At 35.9% G+C, this 21,040-nt stretch overlaps 1 protein-coding gene across 2 annotated transcripts; it reads left to right on the top strand.

The window, feature by feature from the left end:
- Positions 1 to 4,294: 4,294 nt before the first annotated feature.
- LOC134803698 (breast cancer type 2 susceptibility protein) lies at positions 4,295 to 20,197 on the top strand. 2 transcript variants are annotated; one of them, XM_063776492.1, is made up of 11 exons: positions 4,295 to 7,922; positions 8,193 to 9,642; positions 10,253 to 10,376; positions 11,226 to 11,282; positions 11,932 to 12,034; positions 12,555 to 12,656; positions 14,039 to 14,148; positions 15,213 to 15,314; positions 15,770 to 15,971; positions 16,732 to 16,828; positions 18,905 to 20,197. In XM_063776492.1, the coding sequence occupies exons 1-11, from the start codon at positions 4,319 to 4,321 to the stop codon at positions 19,935 to 19,937; spliced, it is 6,984 nt and encodes a 2,327-aa protein (XP_063632562.1). In that variant the 5' UTR covers positions 4,295 to 4,318; the 3' UTR covers positions 19,938 to 20,197. The 2 variants fall into 2 exon arrangements, with proteins under 2 accessions (XP_063632562.1, XP_063632561.1); XM_063776491.1 differs by having other exon boundaries at positions 4,295 to 9,642.
- The last annotated feature ends 843 nt before the right edge of the window (positions 20,198 to 21,040 follow it).

The raw sequence follows: 21,040 nt of genomic DNA, 5'->3' as shown, positions 1-21,040 counted from the left end.
CAACTTGTTTGTTGACATTCTGAATCGTTTTTATTTCAAGAGATATTTCTGCTGTGACCTGTGATATTTTCTGATATTTAATAAGATTGTGCATTACCTTAAGCAAAGCTAAGCCTGCAATGTATAATCATACTCGTTGATAGTAAACATTACTAAAATTTTAGGTTATGACAAGTACTGGAAGAACATGGGAAGAACTCGGGCACTTTTAAGATTATGTGCATTTTTTTTTGTTTTAGGGTTAAAAGGCATAAATAAAATTAAAACGTATGCCTAAATCTATCCAATAAGACCACACATTGTGTCCTGGAAACCGTCCATAGGCCCACATATCTTAATATTTTCAGCGACTGATTCGACTACATAATTTACAAAGGTAATTTTTTAAAACAGTATTAAGAAATTTGATTATATCGCCGTTCTTTCGCAACATTACCTAATCCTTACATATGTTTGTTGCAGGATTAAATCTCGCTCAATATGAGGCGTTCGTAGTAGGTAGTTTCTCTTCAGAAGTTCAGTCAGACAATACTTACCTACGGCGGTTTATATACGTGTACAGCGCAACCAAGACGAAAAATAAATTTATAATTTAAAAATGTAACAAAAATATTGAGAGCTTAAATATTGATGGAATAGATTATTCTTGTATAAGTTGTCCTTATGTTAGTCATCAAGAAAATATATTATTTAGGCTAATTTGTTTCATGCTCTCAGCTACTGCACATATATACCTATGGGAAATCCTAGTTTATACTTGCTGAAACAGGTACAGTCAGCAGCAAAAGTTACTAAGCGGGCCAGGTGTTCAAAATGATCTTGACGCGACTTTATTATTAAGAGAATAAGAGTGTGTCAAGGTAATTTTGAATACCTGGCCCGCTTAGCAACTTTTGCTACTGACTGTGTATCTTTTTAAAAGAAGTTTTAAGTCGCTTTACATACCTGTTTGTTCAATAAAAGAAAATAATGTAGTCAGCATTCATATGGAGCACTAGACGCAGTGTAGGTATAATTTTAGAAAAGTATTTTCACATTTCCAAAATGACAAGTCTTGAATAGCCTAATGTGCAAGTTAATAAAATTTCATAACAGTATTCTCCTGATATGTAAATGCCTTGTTTAATTATCAGCATACCAAATATAATTTAGCCGATATGTGTAACATTTTTAGCCCATACACAAAACAGCAGCATGAGCAAAATGTTACCAAACTAGCATGTAAAGAGTATCCCTGAACTATAATTATACATACCATACACAACATAACAATATTATAATTGTGTTATATTTCTCAAACATATTTCCTAAAATTTAGCCTGGCAAACACAACTAGCCAGTTAGTCAGATCCAAGAAAATTATACTCATAGCTTTAGCATAAGACAAAGAGTATGATTCCCTCTGTCTTTAGACAGTCAGTCCTGGGCCAAACTACATAAAGAATCTATTTTATGCCTGCCACAGAACCCTACAAATTATAAATTGAATAGAAGAATAGAATTTCTTAGCACCATGAAATAAAATAGGTACCAAGGGTTAAATTAGACAAATTACTGTTAAACTAAACTAAAAATATTTAGTTTACCCAAGAAATGTTTATTGTAAGTTAATTAAAGTTATATAGGGAAGATAAAAGGAGTTAACTCCTTATGTTTGGAAACTTAAATTACACATTTTGTAACAAATCTTTTTTATGCTTAAGATGCAATAGATGACTACAGAGTATTATGATGCTTGGTTGAAGTGACCAGGTAACCTTGGTAACTTCATATTTTTTCAATGAATGCCCTGAATTAAAGTGTAGGTAAGTTAAAGTGACCCTTATCTTCTCTTCCATTTAAATTAAATAAGCACCCAAATATCATTTGTTTTATTTTTATTATGTATATTGTACAATATATACCAATCAAAATATTACACAGGTAGGTATGTGATATTGATCCAGAAAAGTACACTAATTTACATGAACAAGTGGCATATTATATTGTAAGTATCAAATATTCCAGAATTTCCATTTTGCTATTTGAATTGAATTCCAACTGAGAAATCTAATAAAATATTAAAATCCAGTAGGACATCTACCTGCGGAAGCAATGATTTTATTCATACATTCTAGTTTAATGGCATCTCTTCTTCTTTGTCGTTCCCTCATGACTGAGGATCGTGACCAATAACTATGTCCCTCCATTTATCGCGAACAAGGGCTACGTGGGTTGCCCTCTGCATGGAACCACATGCTTGTTTTATGGAATCCGACCATCTTGCAGGGGCTCTTCCTCTAGCGCGCTTGCCTTCAACTTGCCCCAGTATGATGTCACGTTCGAGGCTGTGGTGTGGCGACAGCATTCTGTGCCCAAAGAATCTAAGAGCCCTCTCCTGGCAGATTGTTGAGAGTCGTTTGGTGATTTTGAGTTCTCTCAGAATGGTTTAATGGCATAGTCCGCTTCTAATTGTAATTTGATATCTTCAAATTTGTTAATCATTTTGACTAACATGGCTTTTAAATTGTCCGTCCATACTAAATAACAACTTCTAAAATTTTCAATAAGCCGCAAGTGACAATTTGAATTGACGTGCGTAGGGCGCGCTCAGCGGAAAAAAAATCATATTCTTTTTGGTTCGACGTACATTGCTGCTTTTCTTAGCGCAATACTGCTCTTTGAGTGTTGCCCTACTTTAGTTTGCTTTACATTGCTACTGACAAGATTTGCTTGACGCACTATATGTCAAAGTCCTAAGTTTTTTTTATAAGAAATGTCAAAAAGTCAAAACAATGCTGGATACCAAGATTTCCCAGTTATTATTCCCAAATATTAGAATAAATAGGAAGTAGTTTTGTTTTAAAGTAACAAAAGTGATATTTTGATTTAAATGCATGCATGCACATTTATTTTTTCCACTGTATAAGCAACCATACTCCGTTTACATAAATAACTTTAAACACTGCCAATAATGGATGAAATCTCGCAAAATATTAACAAATTTGAATCCTTACTCAAGAACCGTTTAACTAATAAGCCCCTAGCACTGTACGCTGGCACTGAACACAAAATTACAACTGAAACTAGTAAACTATGTGCCAAAGAAGTATTATCAAGTGTAACAAGACAGGTAAAACTTATGCAGAATGCCGACACAGCGGGCTGCAGGCGAGTTGGTAATACACTTAATAAGTACAAGAAGAGAGAATTCTTGCCTGTTAACAAGATACCAGTTTACACAGAGGTAAGTACCTACTAAAATCTTAACAAATATACCTAAGATTAATGTGGAGAAGACCATCTGACAGGTACACATACTCTGCCTACAGGTTTGTAGAGCCTTTCTGACTGATTTTCTATGAAAAGAATCACAACAAAGTCACTGTAAATTTCCTTACAGTACATATGGTCCTATTTTGTTCACATATTGTTTTGTCAAATATTGTTCACAGATACAAGACACTTATATAAGTTGTGGTTACCTATAATTAGATAAGCATCAGTCATGATTATTATATAGATTTAAGAGCATGTAAGATGTATTATCTGTTGGTAATCCTAAACATCGAAATAAAAAAAAATTAAAATATTTTCCCGCACTAGTGCATAAAATAGCACTTTTCGTGCGTATGTCAAAAGTTTAAAGGGCCATATGTACTGTGAAACTTTGCACGATACAAGTGCGAATAGGTAATTTGCAACTCGTGTTGATTTAAAACACTCCCTTTAGTTGTGTTTTAATTTATCGCCACTTGTTTCGAATTTCCTCTTTTCCGCACTTGTATCGTAAATAACTATATCAGGATCCAAGGCTTGGGATGGGGTTTTTCTTCATACAAAAAATATGGGTATTATTATGTTCTTAATTATTCTTCGGTTTATTATTTTAGTTTTAATGGGACAATCTAACAATATGAAGTTGCTACCTAAATGCATAATTCAGTCCTACATAAAGAGCATAAAATAATTAAAAATAATGGGCTACTTAGGGTTTTCCAAAAGAACCGGTTCCAAGCCTTGTCAAGATCATTCTAACTAAATGAACTACATCTTTTAGGTACCCCAAAAACTCCCTACAAGATTTGAAACACAATGTGTCTCTGACACGCAACTGATCGATGTTGTAGAAAATGCTGAAATCATTGACAAACACAGAGGCGTTACTCAGGAATTTGACAAAACATTCTGTCAAAAAAGTGACAATGATACTGATGATTGCAGGTTAAAATCTAAAACAATAATAGATGGAAAAATATGTGAAAGCGGAATTGATATTAGTAAAGACAAAAGAGAGGTTGCTAACAAACTTTGTGGGTTAAACACTCAAGATAGTAAAATGTTTGACAATACCGATCTTACTTGTGCCATGGACACTGTAACATGTTGCGAAAATGATGCGCCAATTGATTTAAATGATGATGTTAATTTAAATACAAGTCAAGAGACCCAAGGCTTTAATGAATGTGTAGAAATTTTTGATGTCTCTGAAGTCGATGCAGAAAGGTCTGCAAGCCCTGTACTAAATACTATTAAAAGAAGTGCTACACCACCGTTAGTTGTGGATTTGTATACTTTTGAAAAATTTGAAGATTTAGCCCTTCCCATTATAGAAGAATACGGAGACCTTAAATTAGCTAAAAATATGATAAATTCTCAAATTATAGGCAGAGAGATATCAATAACTGATCATTTTAATGAACAAGTTGGCAGGGATAGTCCAGTTTTAAGTAAAATTGAATGTGTAACTACAAATATTAATAAAGAAGAAGTTGAAAATATATGTACATGTAGCAATAAATGTGTGGATAGAGATGTACAGTATACAAATGAATTAAATGACGAAAATGACAATTTGGGTAGTGGCAACAAGAAAATAGAGTCAAAAATTAAAACAGAAATTAAGGATGAGATCCTGTTTAGTAGTGATGAGGAATATGAATATCTACACAAAAATGTCCAGGAATTGCCATTGACATGTGCCTTAGAAACATCTTTTTATGATAGATCAGATGTATTAGATAAAACTATGTATGTAGGATTTCAAACTGCCAGCAACAAGTCTATTCAAATAAATACAGATTCGTTTACAAAAGCCAAAAGCATATTAAGTGATATTGATAATGAAGAAACAGGCAAGTCTCTCAGTGATTTAGTAGAGATATTTGATACTGGTAAAACTGTAAGCGCAAATGAAGAATGTGATAAGTTATATAGTAATAAGCTAGAACATAATACTTACAAAGTCGAAGAAGACGAAAATAAGGATTTAACAACGCCATCTTCAAGTGCTAATGATTTTATGAAAAGCAAAGACGACACGCAAACATTTTTATCTTTTGAACGAGACGAGGAAGTTAAAGATGATATTGTTATGAGTCAAATTATACAATGCAAAAATATATCAAGATGTGGTAAAATGAGTGATATAATGACTTCATCCCCATTAGAATCAAATAAAGAAATTGATGACAATATCATCATGAGTCAAGTCATACAATTTAAAAGTATATCAAGAACTCCTAACATACATAATTTTAATACTGCAAGTATTAGTCAAGAATCTTTACTTCCAAATGCAGGTATTGCAAAACGAAAATTGGAAGGTTTTAAAACAGCCAGTAATAAAAAGATCAAACTATCAGATAAAGCATTAGCTCGATGTAAAAAAGTATTTCAAGATATTGATTTAGGAGATTCTGAATACGTAAGCTGTAAATCCGACATTGTCGAAACAGAAGAGAATTTTCTTGATGATCTCAAGTCTCAGGATTTTAGTGTTTCATATGATGATGGCTTAAAAACAAAATTTGAAATAGATCCAACAAGAATAGCACATTTATGTGAAAACGTATCTGATGTTGCTACTAAAAAAAATAATCCAGATGTAAATAATGGTGATTTTAAAATAGACTTAAGTATTAAAGAAGAACAGCTTGCCAATAAGGAAGTGGATTTGCAAATAAACGATAAAATTATATTACAAGAATTTGAAGACAACGAAATGCCCTTTGAAGAAACTAATAACAACACCTTCGTAGGTTTTAAAACTGCTAGTATTAAAAACAGCGATGTTTCTGTTGACGCTGTGGCAATTACTAAACATATATTTCAAGACATTATAACTGTCCCTACGGCAAATGATCGTAACAGTGCAAGCAAAGCAACTGAAAATATAATTGATGATAGTGATAAAAACGATCACGTATTCAAAAAGCCTGCAGATTTTTGGAAATTAACTACAAAGCAAACAAAATCATCGATTGACTCTTTGGACAAACTAAAAAATAACGATCGTGAAAGATGTGCAAAGCCTGTGTCTAATGAATTTATTGGTTTTAAAACGGCTTCCCATAAAGAAATTATGGTATCAGAACAAGCTATGGAAAAAACGAAAGATATCTTTAAAGATATTGATGAAGAGGTAATAAGAAATGCCGATAATAAGGACAAATTGAATTTAAACACCGAGAAGAAACCTATTGATAAAGACGAATTTAATTGCGGAATAGACACGCAAGATTTTCTCGCAGAAGAATTGACTCGTATTGAAAATTTATTTAAAGACAATATTATAGAAAACCGAAAATTGATTAGTCCTACATTCCGAGGTTTTCAGACAGCAAATCACAAACCTATAGATATTTCCGATAAAGCTTTGGAAAAGAGCAAAAAACTATTAGAAGATATCACTAAAACAGAAATCGACGTTAAATGTCATTCAATAGAAAACAAAGTTGATATAGACCAAAATGCAATCGAGAAAAGCAGAGTTACGTGTTTTGATAATGCGAACAATGATACAGGTAAATTCAATGGTACAAAAAATAAAGCACCAATTTTTACAGGCTTTCTTACTGCCAGTAACAAAAAAGTCGTGGTATCGAATAAAGCAATAGAAGCTAGCAAAACATTATTTAAAGATATAGTATTGTCTCAACAGGAAAACATAGGACAAAACGAAGAAGCAACTGAGATTTCTGATTCTGAAATTACCAACAATAAAATTAAAAATATGGAATCAAAACTATCAGAATCTGATAGTAAAGCAATTCAAATATCAGAAACAGCTTTACAGAACCGAACAAAATTTACTGATGGTTCAACAGACACTCATACAGAACCTCCTACTTTTGTAGGATTTCGAACAGCTAGTGCTAAACCTATAACCATATCTGCTCATGCTATGGAGAAAACGAAAAGGTTACTCAGTGAATTTGACATTAAAGATAGCGACATAACGTTCGACGAAGTCTACGGGCAAACAGATGCATCCAGTATACTTGTTGGTTTACAAACTTCCCGCGATAAGAAAATTACTATATCTGCCAAAGCTCAGGCTAAAAGTAAACAAATACTAAACGACGTTAATTTGAGAGACAACTTTAATAATGACAATGACTGTCACGATGAAAATATAGCTAATTCTGTGAATACTGAAGCTAAAAACAATCCACAAGGAAATGACATAACTAACAATCCTTACCAAAATTCAACTAGTAAATTTATTGGTTTCCAAACGGCAAGTAATAAAGAAGTCAAAATTTCAAAAGAAGCTTTAGCTAGAAGCAAACAAATGTTTCTAGATGTTGGTTTTGATGCTAAAGAAAGTGACTTTGTTGAAAAATATTCTCGACAAGAAGGAAAGACAAGTCCAGTACTTGACGACTTTAAAACGGCTAGCAACCAGATAGTAAATATGTCAGAGAAGCCATTGGAGAAAAGAAAAGAACTTTTCCACGATATGAATAAACCTAAAACAAACGTAGATGCTCTAGTGTTCAAAGGATTTCAAACCGCGAGTAATAAGAAAGTAGAAATATCAGAAAGAGCGCTAGCGAAAAGTAAAAAGTTGTTTGAAGATCTAAATTTGAGTCAGATAGACAAAGTTCCGAAATCAATTTTAGATATGCATGAAAATAATTCTGGTGGATTCGAAACAGGTAACAAGTTAATCGAAATATCGGAACAAAAGTCAGTAAGAAATAAAGATATATTTAAGAATGGACATGATGAACATGAAGACGATAGTTATACAACTGACAGGTTCCCAGCATTTAAAGGGTTCCAAACCGCAAGTAAAAAGAAGGTATCAATATCAGAAGTATCACTAGCGAAAAGCAAAAGATTGTTTGAAGATATGAATCTCAGTCAGCTGGATAAAGATGTAAAAATACCGGAAGATAAACACAATTTTGTAGGTTATGAGTTAGCTAACAACAAAAGAGTCAAGGTATCAGAACAAGCATTGGCAAAAACTAAAGATATATTTAAGGATATACATCTTGAAAAGGAGAAAGAAAATCGAACGGAAGATACTACTCCAGTTTTTAAAGGGTTTCAAACAGCAAGTAATAAAAAAGTGGATATATCAGAAAAAGCGCTAGCTAGAAGTAAAAAGCTTTTTGAGGATATGGATTTAAGTCAGCTAGATAAGGAGTCAAAAATGACAGCAAATGAGAATTATTTTGAAGGCTTTCAAACAGCTAGTAACAAAAAAGTCGCAGTATCAGCCCAAGCATTAGCAAAACCCAAAGAAATATCTGGAGAAATTTTAGAAAACGATAATGATACTACTAATTCAACTACAAATGTAAAAAATGAAGCAGTGTTTAAAGGTTTTCAAACTGCAAGTAATAAGAAAGTGGTTATATCAGAAAATGCCCTGTCTAAATGTAAACAGCTGTTTGAAGACATGAATTTGAGTCAGCTTAATGACAATCCGAAAACTACATTAGATTCATATAAACTACTAAGTACAATAGCTAATGAAGTAAATGCACCAGTTAATGATCATAAAATTAATATCGTTAATTCTCAAACTGTTAGTAATAAGAGAGTCAAAGTATCTGAACAGACTGTAAAAAGTAAAAATGTATTCAAAGATATACAAAATGAAAACAATGTACAATATAATAAAGAAATCAGGACTCCAGAAAACAAAATGTCTACAAACAAAAATGTTAATAATGATGTAATAGACACACAAGTATTAAATGATTTTCAAGAAACTTTGAACACGGAAGATTTTTGCAAAAGCACACCAACTTCCAAAAGATCTGGAAGTCCTATTCTTTCTTGTCCCAGAGCTAAAAAAAGAAAATTTGAAACACCATATACAAGTAAGAAAATGGAACCTAAAAACCCTTTTGTACCACCAAAGTTAGCTAAAACATATAATTTCGATGACAATTATAAGAAAGAAAAGAAATTCGCACTGAAAGATATAGTAAATCTTGAAATGGAATATACAAAATCAAAAATAGATCCATATATACGGGAATTTAACTTTGAAAATTTACTTAATTTTACATTTAAGGATGAAAGAAATGATTACACTGCTGACAAAATTACTACAGATGACCTTAAAAGAATCTTTCTTGGTTCAGTGAACAAGAAAATTGTACCAGATGGCTGGTTAGATAACCATATAAAATTGATTATATGGAAACTGCTTTCATATGAAGTGAAATTTCCGAATGTCATGGAAAACACGTGTTCGGTAAAAAATGTTTTGGAACAGTTAAAATATAGATACGATAGAGAATTATATCATGTGCAAAGACCAGTTTTAAGAAAGATTCTGGAGAAAGATGAAGTGGCTTCGAAAACTATGGTGCTGTGTGTTGCGGCGATATATGTGGACAACGTTTGTGTTGCCAGGTATTTGTTTTATCCTTTTTACAAGCTTTTATGTGACTTAAAATGTTCGAACTGTCAAAACGATTTTGATACTATGGAATTTATATGAAACACTAGCATGTGACGTCACAATCAAATTACCTACTCTTTATAGTTTTATACGGGTTTAAAATAGAAATTGTGTCTAAAAATAACTGCTGTCTGCGTTTCTTTATTAATCTTCTGGTGCTTTATTTCATGTATGATGTAAAATAATTTATTTTAAATACAGTCAAATACCCTATTTGCTATTATGTAATGTATGTTTGTAAGGGTCAAATCTTGTAAGTCAAATTTGACCCACTTCCCAACTTCGTACGGTTACGGGTTACGTATACGGTTAGTGGAACGGATGTACTTTTAGCTACCCGTAGCAAAACGACGAAATCGCGGAGTGAGCCACGCCTGCCATCGAGCTGATCTGATGATGGAGATACGAGGTAGCCTATGGAACTCTGTCATAAAACAACGCAACCTAATTGTGTTTGGAGTTTCTAGGATTGTCTCGATGAGTATTACTTGCCTGTGGAAAGAATAGTACAGTCAGCGATAAAAGCTTGTACATTTTTTTTTTAACTTATTTGTATTTCAGTGTGAACCAAACATCACAAAATGTGGAATTGCTACTCACTGACGGATGGTACTGTGTCAAGGCCTGCTTGGATCGTATGCTGGCGAGAATGGTGACCACTGGCGCTATTGTGGTGGGCACTAAGGTAAGTAACTTCTTTATACAGGTAGAGTCTGTTGGGAAATAGGCCAATCAAATTAGATCCAAAAAAGCCTTTGGAGAAAGTCTCAGTAACCGAAATTAATTCCCAGCAAGCTAGAAATCATTTTAATACCTTCATTAGGTCCTAAATTCGTATAATCTGAGTTTGCTCCATCCCAGGAGGTGTGGATAAATGTTGGGGTTCGATGTAGAAGGAACCCACCGACAAAATCAATGCTACTACCAGCAGGGTTATTGTGGATCTGGTAAAAAAAAAATCGGATTTTGACACGATTTTACAAAAAAAAAAGAAATCAAAGTGGCTGTCATTTTTTACAATCTTTGACTACGAATTCACTCTTAAGGTATCTTACGGATCCTCAGATGTCAATTTTTATCATGATTAGAGCAAATTTTCCGTCGGACGTACCGTTTTTGAACTAGGTACCTACAAGCAAAAAACTGAAAAAGAGCAAAATTTTTTACACGTCTCCTGGAATGGAGCAAACTCGAATTACGCTAATTTAGAACGAAATGAAGGTATTAAGACGAATTCCAGCTTGCTGGGAATTAATTCCTGGAAAAAATCTAATTTGATTGGCCTTAAAGAGACCTATAAGTTGAAAATTGTTGAGCATTAGAGTTTTCGTTCACCGAGACATCTATTATCAACTAGCAGTACTAATAAATTCCGCTACATGACGCTAGATGTCGACTACGAAACAACACGCGTTTTGGTAAGAAAACTGATGTATGGAGTCACCACTCTTCCTTTTCTTATATTACTCTATGACTCAAACAGCAACAGCAAACTAATTGCAAATAATTGATATCGTTACTTTCTTGTCAACAGATGGCAGTGTGCGGCACTGAGTTGTTGAACTGCGAGCAAGGCGTAGCACCCTGGGAGGTAACTTTTTGTGACGTTTTCAACCAACCACATTGTCGGTGGTCCATAAAGGTTGATTTCAAACTGAAGCTATATGGAGATCCTGCCTTATTTTTTAAAATTATTATTTACAATTATTTATTTACAAACAAGATATATACAGTGGTATTACTAAACGAAATTAATAACTAGCTTAGATCTAAAATAGGCCCTGTATATATATTGTATGTAAATAAATGATAATGTGTTTTGATTAGTAATTGTCACTTGTCAATTGAAAATTAGATTTTCCGCAAATAGGCCCTTGAGGCATTGTACCAAGGATGCTGGCGGCATTTCCTCGCTGTGTCGCAATGCTGATACGTTGTGCGAGGTAGCCGCCAGCTGTTCGGTCACCAGTTACGTCAACCAGACGCTTCGCGCGATTTCTGCGAACAACTTATGTCCATGGGCGACGATGACCGCTTCCCATCAGGCGGCTCGTCTGCTCGCTTGCTAACTATAACATAAAAAAAAAAAAAAAAAACTTATGCGCGCTGAGACCCCATGGACCTAGAGTTTCAACTCCAAATGGTACAAAATGGTACTCTCTACCTCTTATGGCACATTTTTATAACTAGTCTCGCTTTGACCTTGTCCGCATATCATTTAACTATCTATATATTTTCAGGACACATCGTCTGTCCGTCTAAAACTCCACGGCAACAGCACCCGCCGAGCCCGCTGGCTCGCCCGCCTGGGTCCACGCACCGACCTCATCCAGTGTCCTCTAGGTAAGCTGTGACCAAGCGGGCGCGAAGCGCGAGCCGAATGCTTTCGTATAGAGATGCACCGGATATTCGGTTACTATCCGGTATTCACCCTATCCGGCCATTATTTTAATATCCGGCCGGATACCGGTGACCTACTATCCGGCTGGATACCAGATAGTAACATTGCTTGATTTCGGAGTAAACAAATTGGATCTAAGAAACAGTCACGGTCATAATCGTACTTGTTTATTATTTTAAAACAATTTAAACATTCCACTGACTTGCACGCGCACTCATTTAGATATGTGTCCGCGCGAACGTTCACTAGGAAACAGGTCAAAATACCGAAATGTAGGTATAGTTCCGCCGGCCGAATATTCGGCGGCCGGATACCGAATATTCGGCCGATGGTCAGGCCGACCGCTATCCGGCCAAAACAACAATCCGTTGCATCTCTACTTTCGTATGTCCGACTGCTCTCCTCTCCAATGTATTTACCTCCACGTTTTTTTGCAATAATTGACTGTTTATCTCTCTCTAGGTGCAGCTAAAGCAGACGGCGGTAAAATGGCCGCCACAAGAGTGGCGGTGACGAGGGTGTACCCCCCGCTGTACGTTGAGAAAATGGATGATGGGAGTACGGGTAAGATATCCTTACCTTTTTTTAGGGTTCCGTACCCAAAGGGTAAAACGGGACCCTATTACTAAGACTTCGCTGTCCATCCGTCCGTCCGTCTGTCCGTCCGTCTGTCACCAGGCCCCAATTTCACCACGGTGACAGGTGCGACAATTGTAAAATCACTGTTGCTGACGTCACAGGCATCCATGGGCTACGGTTACTACTTACCATCGGGCGGGCCGTATTCCTGTTTGCCACCATCATTGTTTTATTAAAATAAACTTTATTATATCGGAAAAAACAGATATTTCTTTTGCGAAGTTTCTGACAATTGTCAAGATTTAGAAAAATTGTAGGTAATTCTTGACAGGTAATGAGTTATATGTCGGAATTTCGTGACAATTGTAGTGTTTTTGTGACAATTGTCATAAACTTAGCAAGAGAAATATCTGTTTTTTTGCGATATAATAAAGTTTTTTTTAATAAAACAATGATGGTGGCAAACAGGAATACGGCCCGCCCGATGGTAAGCGGTAACCGTAGCCCATGGATGCCTGTGACGTCAGCAACAGTGATGTTTTACAATTGTCGCACCTGTCACCGTGGTGAAATTGGAGCCAGGCTGTATCTCACGAACCGTGATAGCTAGACAGTTGAAATTTTCACAGATGATGTATTTCTGTTGCCGCTATAACAACAAATACTAAAAACAGAATAAAATAAAGATTTAAATGGGGCTCCCATACAACAAACGTGATTTTTGACCAAAGTTAAGCAACGTCGGGAGTGGTCAGTACTTGGATGGGTGACCGTTTTTTTTTGCTTTTTTTTTTGTTTTTTTTTTTATATGGTACGGAACCCTTCGTGCGCGAGTCCGACTCGCACTTGCCCGAATTTTTGTCACATCATAAGCTGCATTGTACAGATTATTATAGGTTTTGAGGGTGATTTTGGGAAAATGATACCTTACCTCGACTGAAATGGGAATCGCACACTACAACAAGCATTATGCCTACACATACGCACAAACATATATTATCGGTCCGACAGCTGACGGGGGGCTCCGACATGGCTGAATTTATTGGAAACGCTTTCCGATATCGGATGTCGGAAGGCGCCTATGACAAAAACAGCTGCAGGAGAGTGCCATTGGCATTAGGTCCACCTTTATTTGCGTTATTTATCGTTTTTTAGTAATAATGATTTATTAAATGCATAAATAAGTACAGAGAAACACATATTCGTACATTTTACTTCCTTCCGACATCCGATATCGGATCGGACAGTGTGAAAAGTGAAAACGCTCTTACGCGTCCCTTTAATAGTGATTTAAACAAGTATTCCATGTTTAGTGAAAGAAAGTTTTTTCTAGCAATTAAGGTAATGTTTTTTGTTTATTTTGACAGTAACACTATCGGAGCGATTAGAGCAGATTCGTCAAATGAAATACGAGTCGGAGCGGCAAATTATTATGGAGAAACTATATGAAGAAGTGGAGAAGGAGATGTCAGATCAGGTAACATACGAAAATTTCATTTTTGGTACAAGCTTTTGTCGCTGACAGTACTTTTCTTTCCACAGGCAACTAATACTCATCGAGACAATTCTAAAACCCCAAACACAATTAGGTTGCGTTGTTTTATCACAGAGTCCCTAAAGCCATCTCCTGTTTCTATTATCAGATCAGAAATTTCTCTTGAAATAGCAACGATTCAGAATGTAAACAAACAAGATGGCTGCCATCCACGATCCACATTCCACAGATAAAGCACAGATGACACGCGATTTTGGAATTATTCTAAAACAGTGTTGCTAACCCGCGATTTTTCAAATTTGCCGCCTTTTACTACTGACAAGATTTGCTTGGCCAGCTATATGTATGCAACTTTGGGGTCATCCATTAATGACATCACACGTTTAGGGGGAGGGAGGGGGTCAAGAAAATGTGACATGTTGTGACAAGGGGGAGGAGTCACAAACTTTGTGACGTCACTTTAACTTCATCAGTAACCGAAAATTTATTTAAATTATTTTATACGCCAATATACATTTAAATAACAAGTTTTAGAAACGATAATCGTTTTTATTCGTTTAATTTTATTTCTTAATCAGTTTTGGGTTATAAAATTACTAATATTTCTTTTGTCAAAAATATTTTGATAAAATATTAAATAAATATTTGCCGATTTCGTTGATGTGACGTCACACCAGGGTGGAGGGGCTTGCCAAATGTGACCAAGTGTGACAAGGAGGGGGGGAGGGGTAAAAAAACCTAGAAATTCGTGTGACGTAATTAATGGATGACCCCTTTTCAGCGTCATTGGAAGTTGGGAAGCGGGTCAAATAAATTACAGGATTTGATTACATACAGACAACAACAGGTGAAATTTAATAAAAACTTGTAATGCAATTGGATAATCTTATTAAAACTTACCTAGTCCCACAGTGCAGAGCTCAATAAAGGCTTATATTATGGGTTTATTATACATATTATAGGATGATTTTGTTTTTCCCAGACATTTGATTTTAGGGGCAAAATTTAATGATGGAGTTCCTATATCGATATACTTATTATTTCAGGAATCTCAAGACTCTGAAGGCTATTCGAACGAGAAATGTTTGGATAGCGGCTCGCAAATATCCAGAAATATGAAGAGAAGCAAAGACCCCGACGAATACAGAGTAAGGATTCTTATTTTTCTTCAATTCTAAGCATTGTGCTATCGTTTGAGGGCGTTTCTGCTTAATACAAAATTCAATAAATTCAAGTTCAAGAACTGGGTACTTTCCTATACTTAAAATAAATTGTTTCACACTGTGCACTAAATAAAACACCAGATAATTACTAGATAAACAAAGATAACAGTTATTTTTAACCACAATTTCTCTTTAATAAATCGGATTGAAATATAAAAAGTAGGTGAGTTGACCGTGAGGTCTATTATAGAATCCTTCGCGTCAGTCAGGATTCAATGTACGCCCTCGCCGTAAATATGTAATTTTGCTCCCTTATGACCATAGAGTAGAAGTATGACCATAAAGATGTCGACTACGAAATAACGCGCGTTTTGGTAAGAAAACTGATGTATGGAGTTACCACATTACTCTATGTTTTTGACACAATCTATTATTTCCAGTCCCACCTAACCAAATCTCAAAACCGCCTGCTAGAAGAGCACGACGCGAGACAGAGAGAGAAGCTGATAGAGCGAGTGAGAGAGAAGTTCCATCAGAAGTTAGAGAAGCATGGCTTGAAGAGTGACAGAAATGTGGTGCCGCTGGTCAAAGCGAGATTAGCTGGTGTGACGGAAAAGGCGGGGAAAGTTGAAATAAGTAAAGGTAAATTATATTCTATGTATATAATATTTATTTAATCATCATCATATCACTGCTGGACATAGGCGTCCCCCAAAGAGTGCCACAATCCGGTCGGTGTGCGGGGCACATTGCCCGTATAACCGATGGCTAGTGGGGCGGGCGGTTCTCGAGTGGCGACCACGTACCGGAAGGCGCAGCGTGGGTAGACCCCCACAAGGTGGACTGACGACCTGGTAAAGGTCGCGGGAGTCCGCTGGATGCGGGTGGCGCAAGACCGGTCATTTCTTTAATATATAATTGCGTATATTTCTTTGATTTTCAATCGTAGGAAAAACCTTTTGCTTTTGATTGCTGAAACTAAACGCACTCGCTGCTTTGTCGACGAAATTACCAATGTTCGTTGTTTGAGAAAAACGCTAGTGGACGGAATAGACCCTATGACGGAATTAGCCACATTGAACTTACTTAATTTTTGTTCTGTCAAAAAGAAATCATATTTATTCGAGCTTTTATCGCTGACTGTACTTTTTTTTCAACATGTATCTAATACTCGTCGAGACAATTCTAACAAACCCAAACACTGCTAATATTTACAACAGCTTTGCGGTAAAGGAAAAACATCGTGAGGAAACCTACATACATATGCGAAGAAATTCAAGATGTGAAGTCCCCAATCCGCATTGGGCCAGCGTGGGGACTATAGCCCAAACCCTCTCGCGCGTGAGAACCATATGCCCAGCAGTGGGACGTATATAGCCTGATTTTTTTTTTCTGATTTTAGGTTACCTGTCAATTTGGAAACCATCAGCTGCCGTCTTAGAGTTGTTGACCGAGGGTGCCTGGATCGAGATCCTGAACGTCATCCCTACTGGGACAAGGTATATCTTCTTCTTCCTCGCGTTGTCCCGGCATTTTACCACGGCTCATGGGAGCCTGGGGTCCGCTTGGCAACTAATCCCAAGAATCTAGGCACTAGTTTTTACGAAAGCGACTGCCATCTAATCTTCCAACCCAGAGGGTAAACTAGGCCTTATTGGGATTAGTCCGGTTTCCTCACGATGTTTTTCTTCACCGAAAAGCGACTGGTAAATATCAAATGATATTTCGTACATAAGTTCCGTACTCATTGGTACAAGCCGGGGTTTGAACCCGCGACCTCCGTATTGAAAGTCGCACGCTCTTACCGCTAGGCTACCAAGGCTTGATTATACTGGGATAAGGTATATGTCGCAGCTAAAATGAAAATAGAAAAATATTTGTATGGTGGGCCTTAAGACTCTTACGAGGCAGTATGTAGAAACAGCAACACTAATAACTATACTCTGTATCTTTAGGTATTTATAAAAAGTAAAAAAAAAAAAAATACATTTTCGGGTAGTTATAACATTTATTGTTTAACCAACCAAATACAAAACCACCTGGATCAGTCACTGAACGGCCTGACTTTAACCTACATTATTCGATCATGCAATGTTTTCATCTACCCTCAACTGGCTTAAGAAGCCATTAGAGGGTAGATTTTGTTTACTCTTTTTTAAATACCTAAAGATACAGACTATAGAGATGCGCAAAACACTTCACTGAATTGAAAATATCGATTCATCTTTCGCTCGCGGTGATATATATCACTCATTCATTTCGCTCACTTCACTCAGTGGATCTGTAGATTATATTGACTGTAGAATATATTGTTCACTAGTGAGTAGAGATGTCAATCAATCAGATACACACAGACATGTGCGATCAGGATGATCACGCAATACATCCCGCCACGTTTTCCCGACACCCTCCGAATTCTTCCGAACCGCTCCGAAACCTATTCGCATCGTCGCACTCGCTCACTCGCTCGTCACGCTCGGCCGGCTCATTCGAATAGTGAGTGGGAAAGACCGAGCAAGATACACTGAGCGGCTGAGTTATTGAGCGAGATAATTCATCAGTGAGTTGAAGAGTGATTGAATCAAAAGATATAGTCTTCGAGCAACACCGGCTTCCGACACATCGGAAGGGAGGGGCCCAAGCGATATCTCACCATACAAATCTTTCTGCCATTTTTCGCGGGGGGAAAGGTGCACACAGTCGCACTTCTCACACACTTACATACAAAATCCAATCTGTAATGACGACACAAATACATAGAAAATGACACACGTCAAAGACAAATCTTGCAAACCTCGATCTCTTTTTGTGTACGGACGAGTGACAAGTGTCACAACACGCACACTAACACATTTTCGTTGAAGTATGTTATTGTATTCTGAGAGATGAGAAGTCGGATTTGTCGCTCGACCGATCCGCAATTTGTACTGAGCGAGCAAAATCGATAAATCCAACAATTACATGAGACTAAAATATAATAATTGTGTTTGAATGTAATTAAACATATGATATGTAAAAAAAAAATACATGTGAAATGTAACACTTTCTTTTTGTAAATTTGATGTCCCCGACCTCTTTTTATAACAAAAAACCGAGCAAACAGGCATTTTTGTGCAGCAGTGTTCACGCGCGCGTCTGGACTCGGTCTAGTGAAAAATCCAAGTGCAACTAGTTTTATTACCCGCGCTAGATTAGATTGACGCGCTAATCTTGTACCTCGGCAGAGGGGAAATAGTGCGAATGCCGCCTCCCTTCCGTGTTGCTCGAAGGATATAGTTCATTTAAATAACTCACTCGTGAACGACATGTCTACTTCTATCAGTACAACGGTGGACCTTATTACAAAATGCATAAGGTCCACCTATGTTCAGTTAGCAGTGTGGGCGATGGTAGGCTTTGAAACCCTGGCAGGAAGTTCATTCCGTGGCCATAAACTTATACAGGGGTCTCCCAACTACGACCCGTGGGAAGGAAGGAGGGAAAAAGTTTGGAGACCTCCAAACAAATGATGTTTATTATTGTGTATTTTTTTCTCCATCGTTTTGGGAATAAAATGTAATTCTTGTTTGTTACAGGAATTCAGAAATTCAGCTTTCAGCGGGCAGACAAACAGTATTCAACCCATACAAACAGACAAACGACAAATTTAAACAATACACAAATACATTACAGCGAAAGTGCTATGAAATCAAAGAAATAACCCATAATCCTTCAATGGCCACAGATAATAACGAAATAGACACCGTCGGTATGATATTCTGCATAGAACCATCGACTAAAGACTTTAAGGAGCAAAGCTTCCAAAATGTATACCTAGCAGATGCAGAAAAAAATATTATCTGTGTCAATTTCTGGGGCGGATTAAAAAAATTCGGCTTCGAAAATATCCTAGACACAGGACAGATTATAACTTGCGTCAATTTACAGAAAAGAGCTGGTAACACCAGGAAAAGTATACCACAGTATAGGGTGACAGAGTTTAGCTATTTCACAAAAACGCCTAAGAACAAAAAGGCATTGGAAATCACGAATGAACTGACAAGCAAACTGTCAAAAGTTAAAGACAAATTCTGTGAGGATTGTCTTGTTTTAAAAAACAATTATTCCATTTTCAAAAGGAGGGACAGTGAAAATGTATCGCCGTATAGGTTTGACTATAACTTACCTAAAAATATGGTCTCTCCGCTGAAGAATTGTGATACAAATTTAAATCTTACCGGCTTGGATTTTGAGTCTAGTTTCAATTCGCAAGAAATTTCTCCACAAATGTTGCTTAGGAAAAAGAAAGTCAACGAGAAAATTGAAAAAATAAGATTGAACTATGGCGAGCCGCCTCCTTTGAGCTCTATACATATTATCAACAAATCGAAAAACGCCTCTGCGACGTACAAAAGTCCGTTAATTTCAAATTTGGAACGTTCAAAAATGGAAAGTCCCGGCTTACAAAATGTTGCCAGTCCTGTCACAGTTAACAGAACTTTTGTGAAAACTGTGAATCCTGTGAAATTAAATTTTTCTAATGAAAATTTGGATGAAAGTGTAGATCATTTTGCGGATGATTTTGACGCTAGTCCGCCATTGAGCCTTGATTCTGATATTTTGGATTAATTGTATTTATATAAATAATGTAACAGTAAAGTTAATATCTTATCACAGAGGTCGCTATTGCTTATAGGTATAGAACTTTGACGGGGTGTCGTGAAAACTGTTAAAGAAATATTTTTTAAATTTATCTCTTTAAAAATTAAGGGTGTGTGAAACGTGTTCAATGTACCTACATTGAAAACCAAAATCTATAATTGTATTTTTTTTACTTTGAGACAAACAAGTAATTTGCCGTTTTTATTCTACTACAGAATATTATGGCTAAATAATAGTGGCGCCCTCTATGATGAGTTTTTTCTTGTGGCATCTCAGTTGTAAAGCTCTTTTAACTTATAAAAAATAATGTGATACAATAAAATCAGAGTCCCTAGACTCAATATATTGTAAGTATTGAGTCATTTTGTTAGTAATTGTAGGTTATTTTTAAAGTAGAGATAGTGATATTTAAGGTATTGAGATTTCTAGATTTTATGTCAAAGTGCCTTCAAGTTACCAGTATTCACTATTTCTTTTGTTATAAAAACAGTTTGTATAGCGTCAAATGTTATTAAAGTATGTTATTGTTGAATTTGCGTTTTATTTCATAATATACAGCTTGGCAAAGAGTAGAAATTAAAAAGTGGCAACACTGTAGTGTCGTCTCTTTCAAACCATATTATATAAGAAAACGGGACGACACTACAGTGTTGCCACTTTTTAATTTCTACTCTTTTTTGCCAAGCTGTATACTAGTTAACCTCATTTAATTAATTTTGTGGATATTTAAAAATACAACGCAGTAAACATACTAATTACTTATAAATTAAAATAAACCTAAGAATAAGTTAAATGACGGAACAAATACAAAAAAGTTAATCTCTTAAGCTTTATATGTATAGTGCTAACCTACGAACTATACTCATGGACAAATTTAGAGGAACTCATAAAAGGTTTATTACTACATTACAACACCTAAAGTAATTTCAAAATTAGTAGTTTAACTTTTTTTTTGCGTATCTCTAAAATTGAATGTAGAATGACTATAGAAGTCTGACTGTACTGTCCTCATGTTGACAATGCCGCGCATAATGTCATTACTTGCTCCAGTTTCCTAGCAACATGTGCCG

This window comes from Cydia splendana, chromosome 27 (assembly GCF_910591565.1).
Source record: "Cydia splendana chromosome 27, ilCydSple1.2, whole genome shotgun sequence".
Taxonomy (NCBI): Eukaryota; Metazoa; Arthropoda; class Insecta; order Lepidoptera; family Tortricidae; genus Cydia; species Cydia splendana.
Note: the sequence above shows the minus strand (reverse complement) of the source record. Positions and strands in the feature narration are given on the sequence as shown.

What these genes read in the sequence shown, in the direction of transcription:
- LOC134803698 (XM_063776491.1), top strand. Translation starts at nt 4,319, where the DNA reads ATGTTTGACAATACCGATCTTACTTGTGCCATGGACACTGTAACATGT. An exon ending in AATGGATGATGGGAGTACGG is followed by an intron (nt 12,657 to 14,038) that starts GTAAGATATCCT and finishes TTATTTTGACAG; the next exon opens with TAACACTATCGGAGCGATTA. An exon ending in AAGACCCCGACGAATACAGA is followed by an intron (nt 15,315 to 15,769) that starts GTAAGGATTCTT and finishes TATTATTTCCAG; the next exon opens with TCCCACCTAACCAAATCTCA.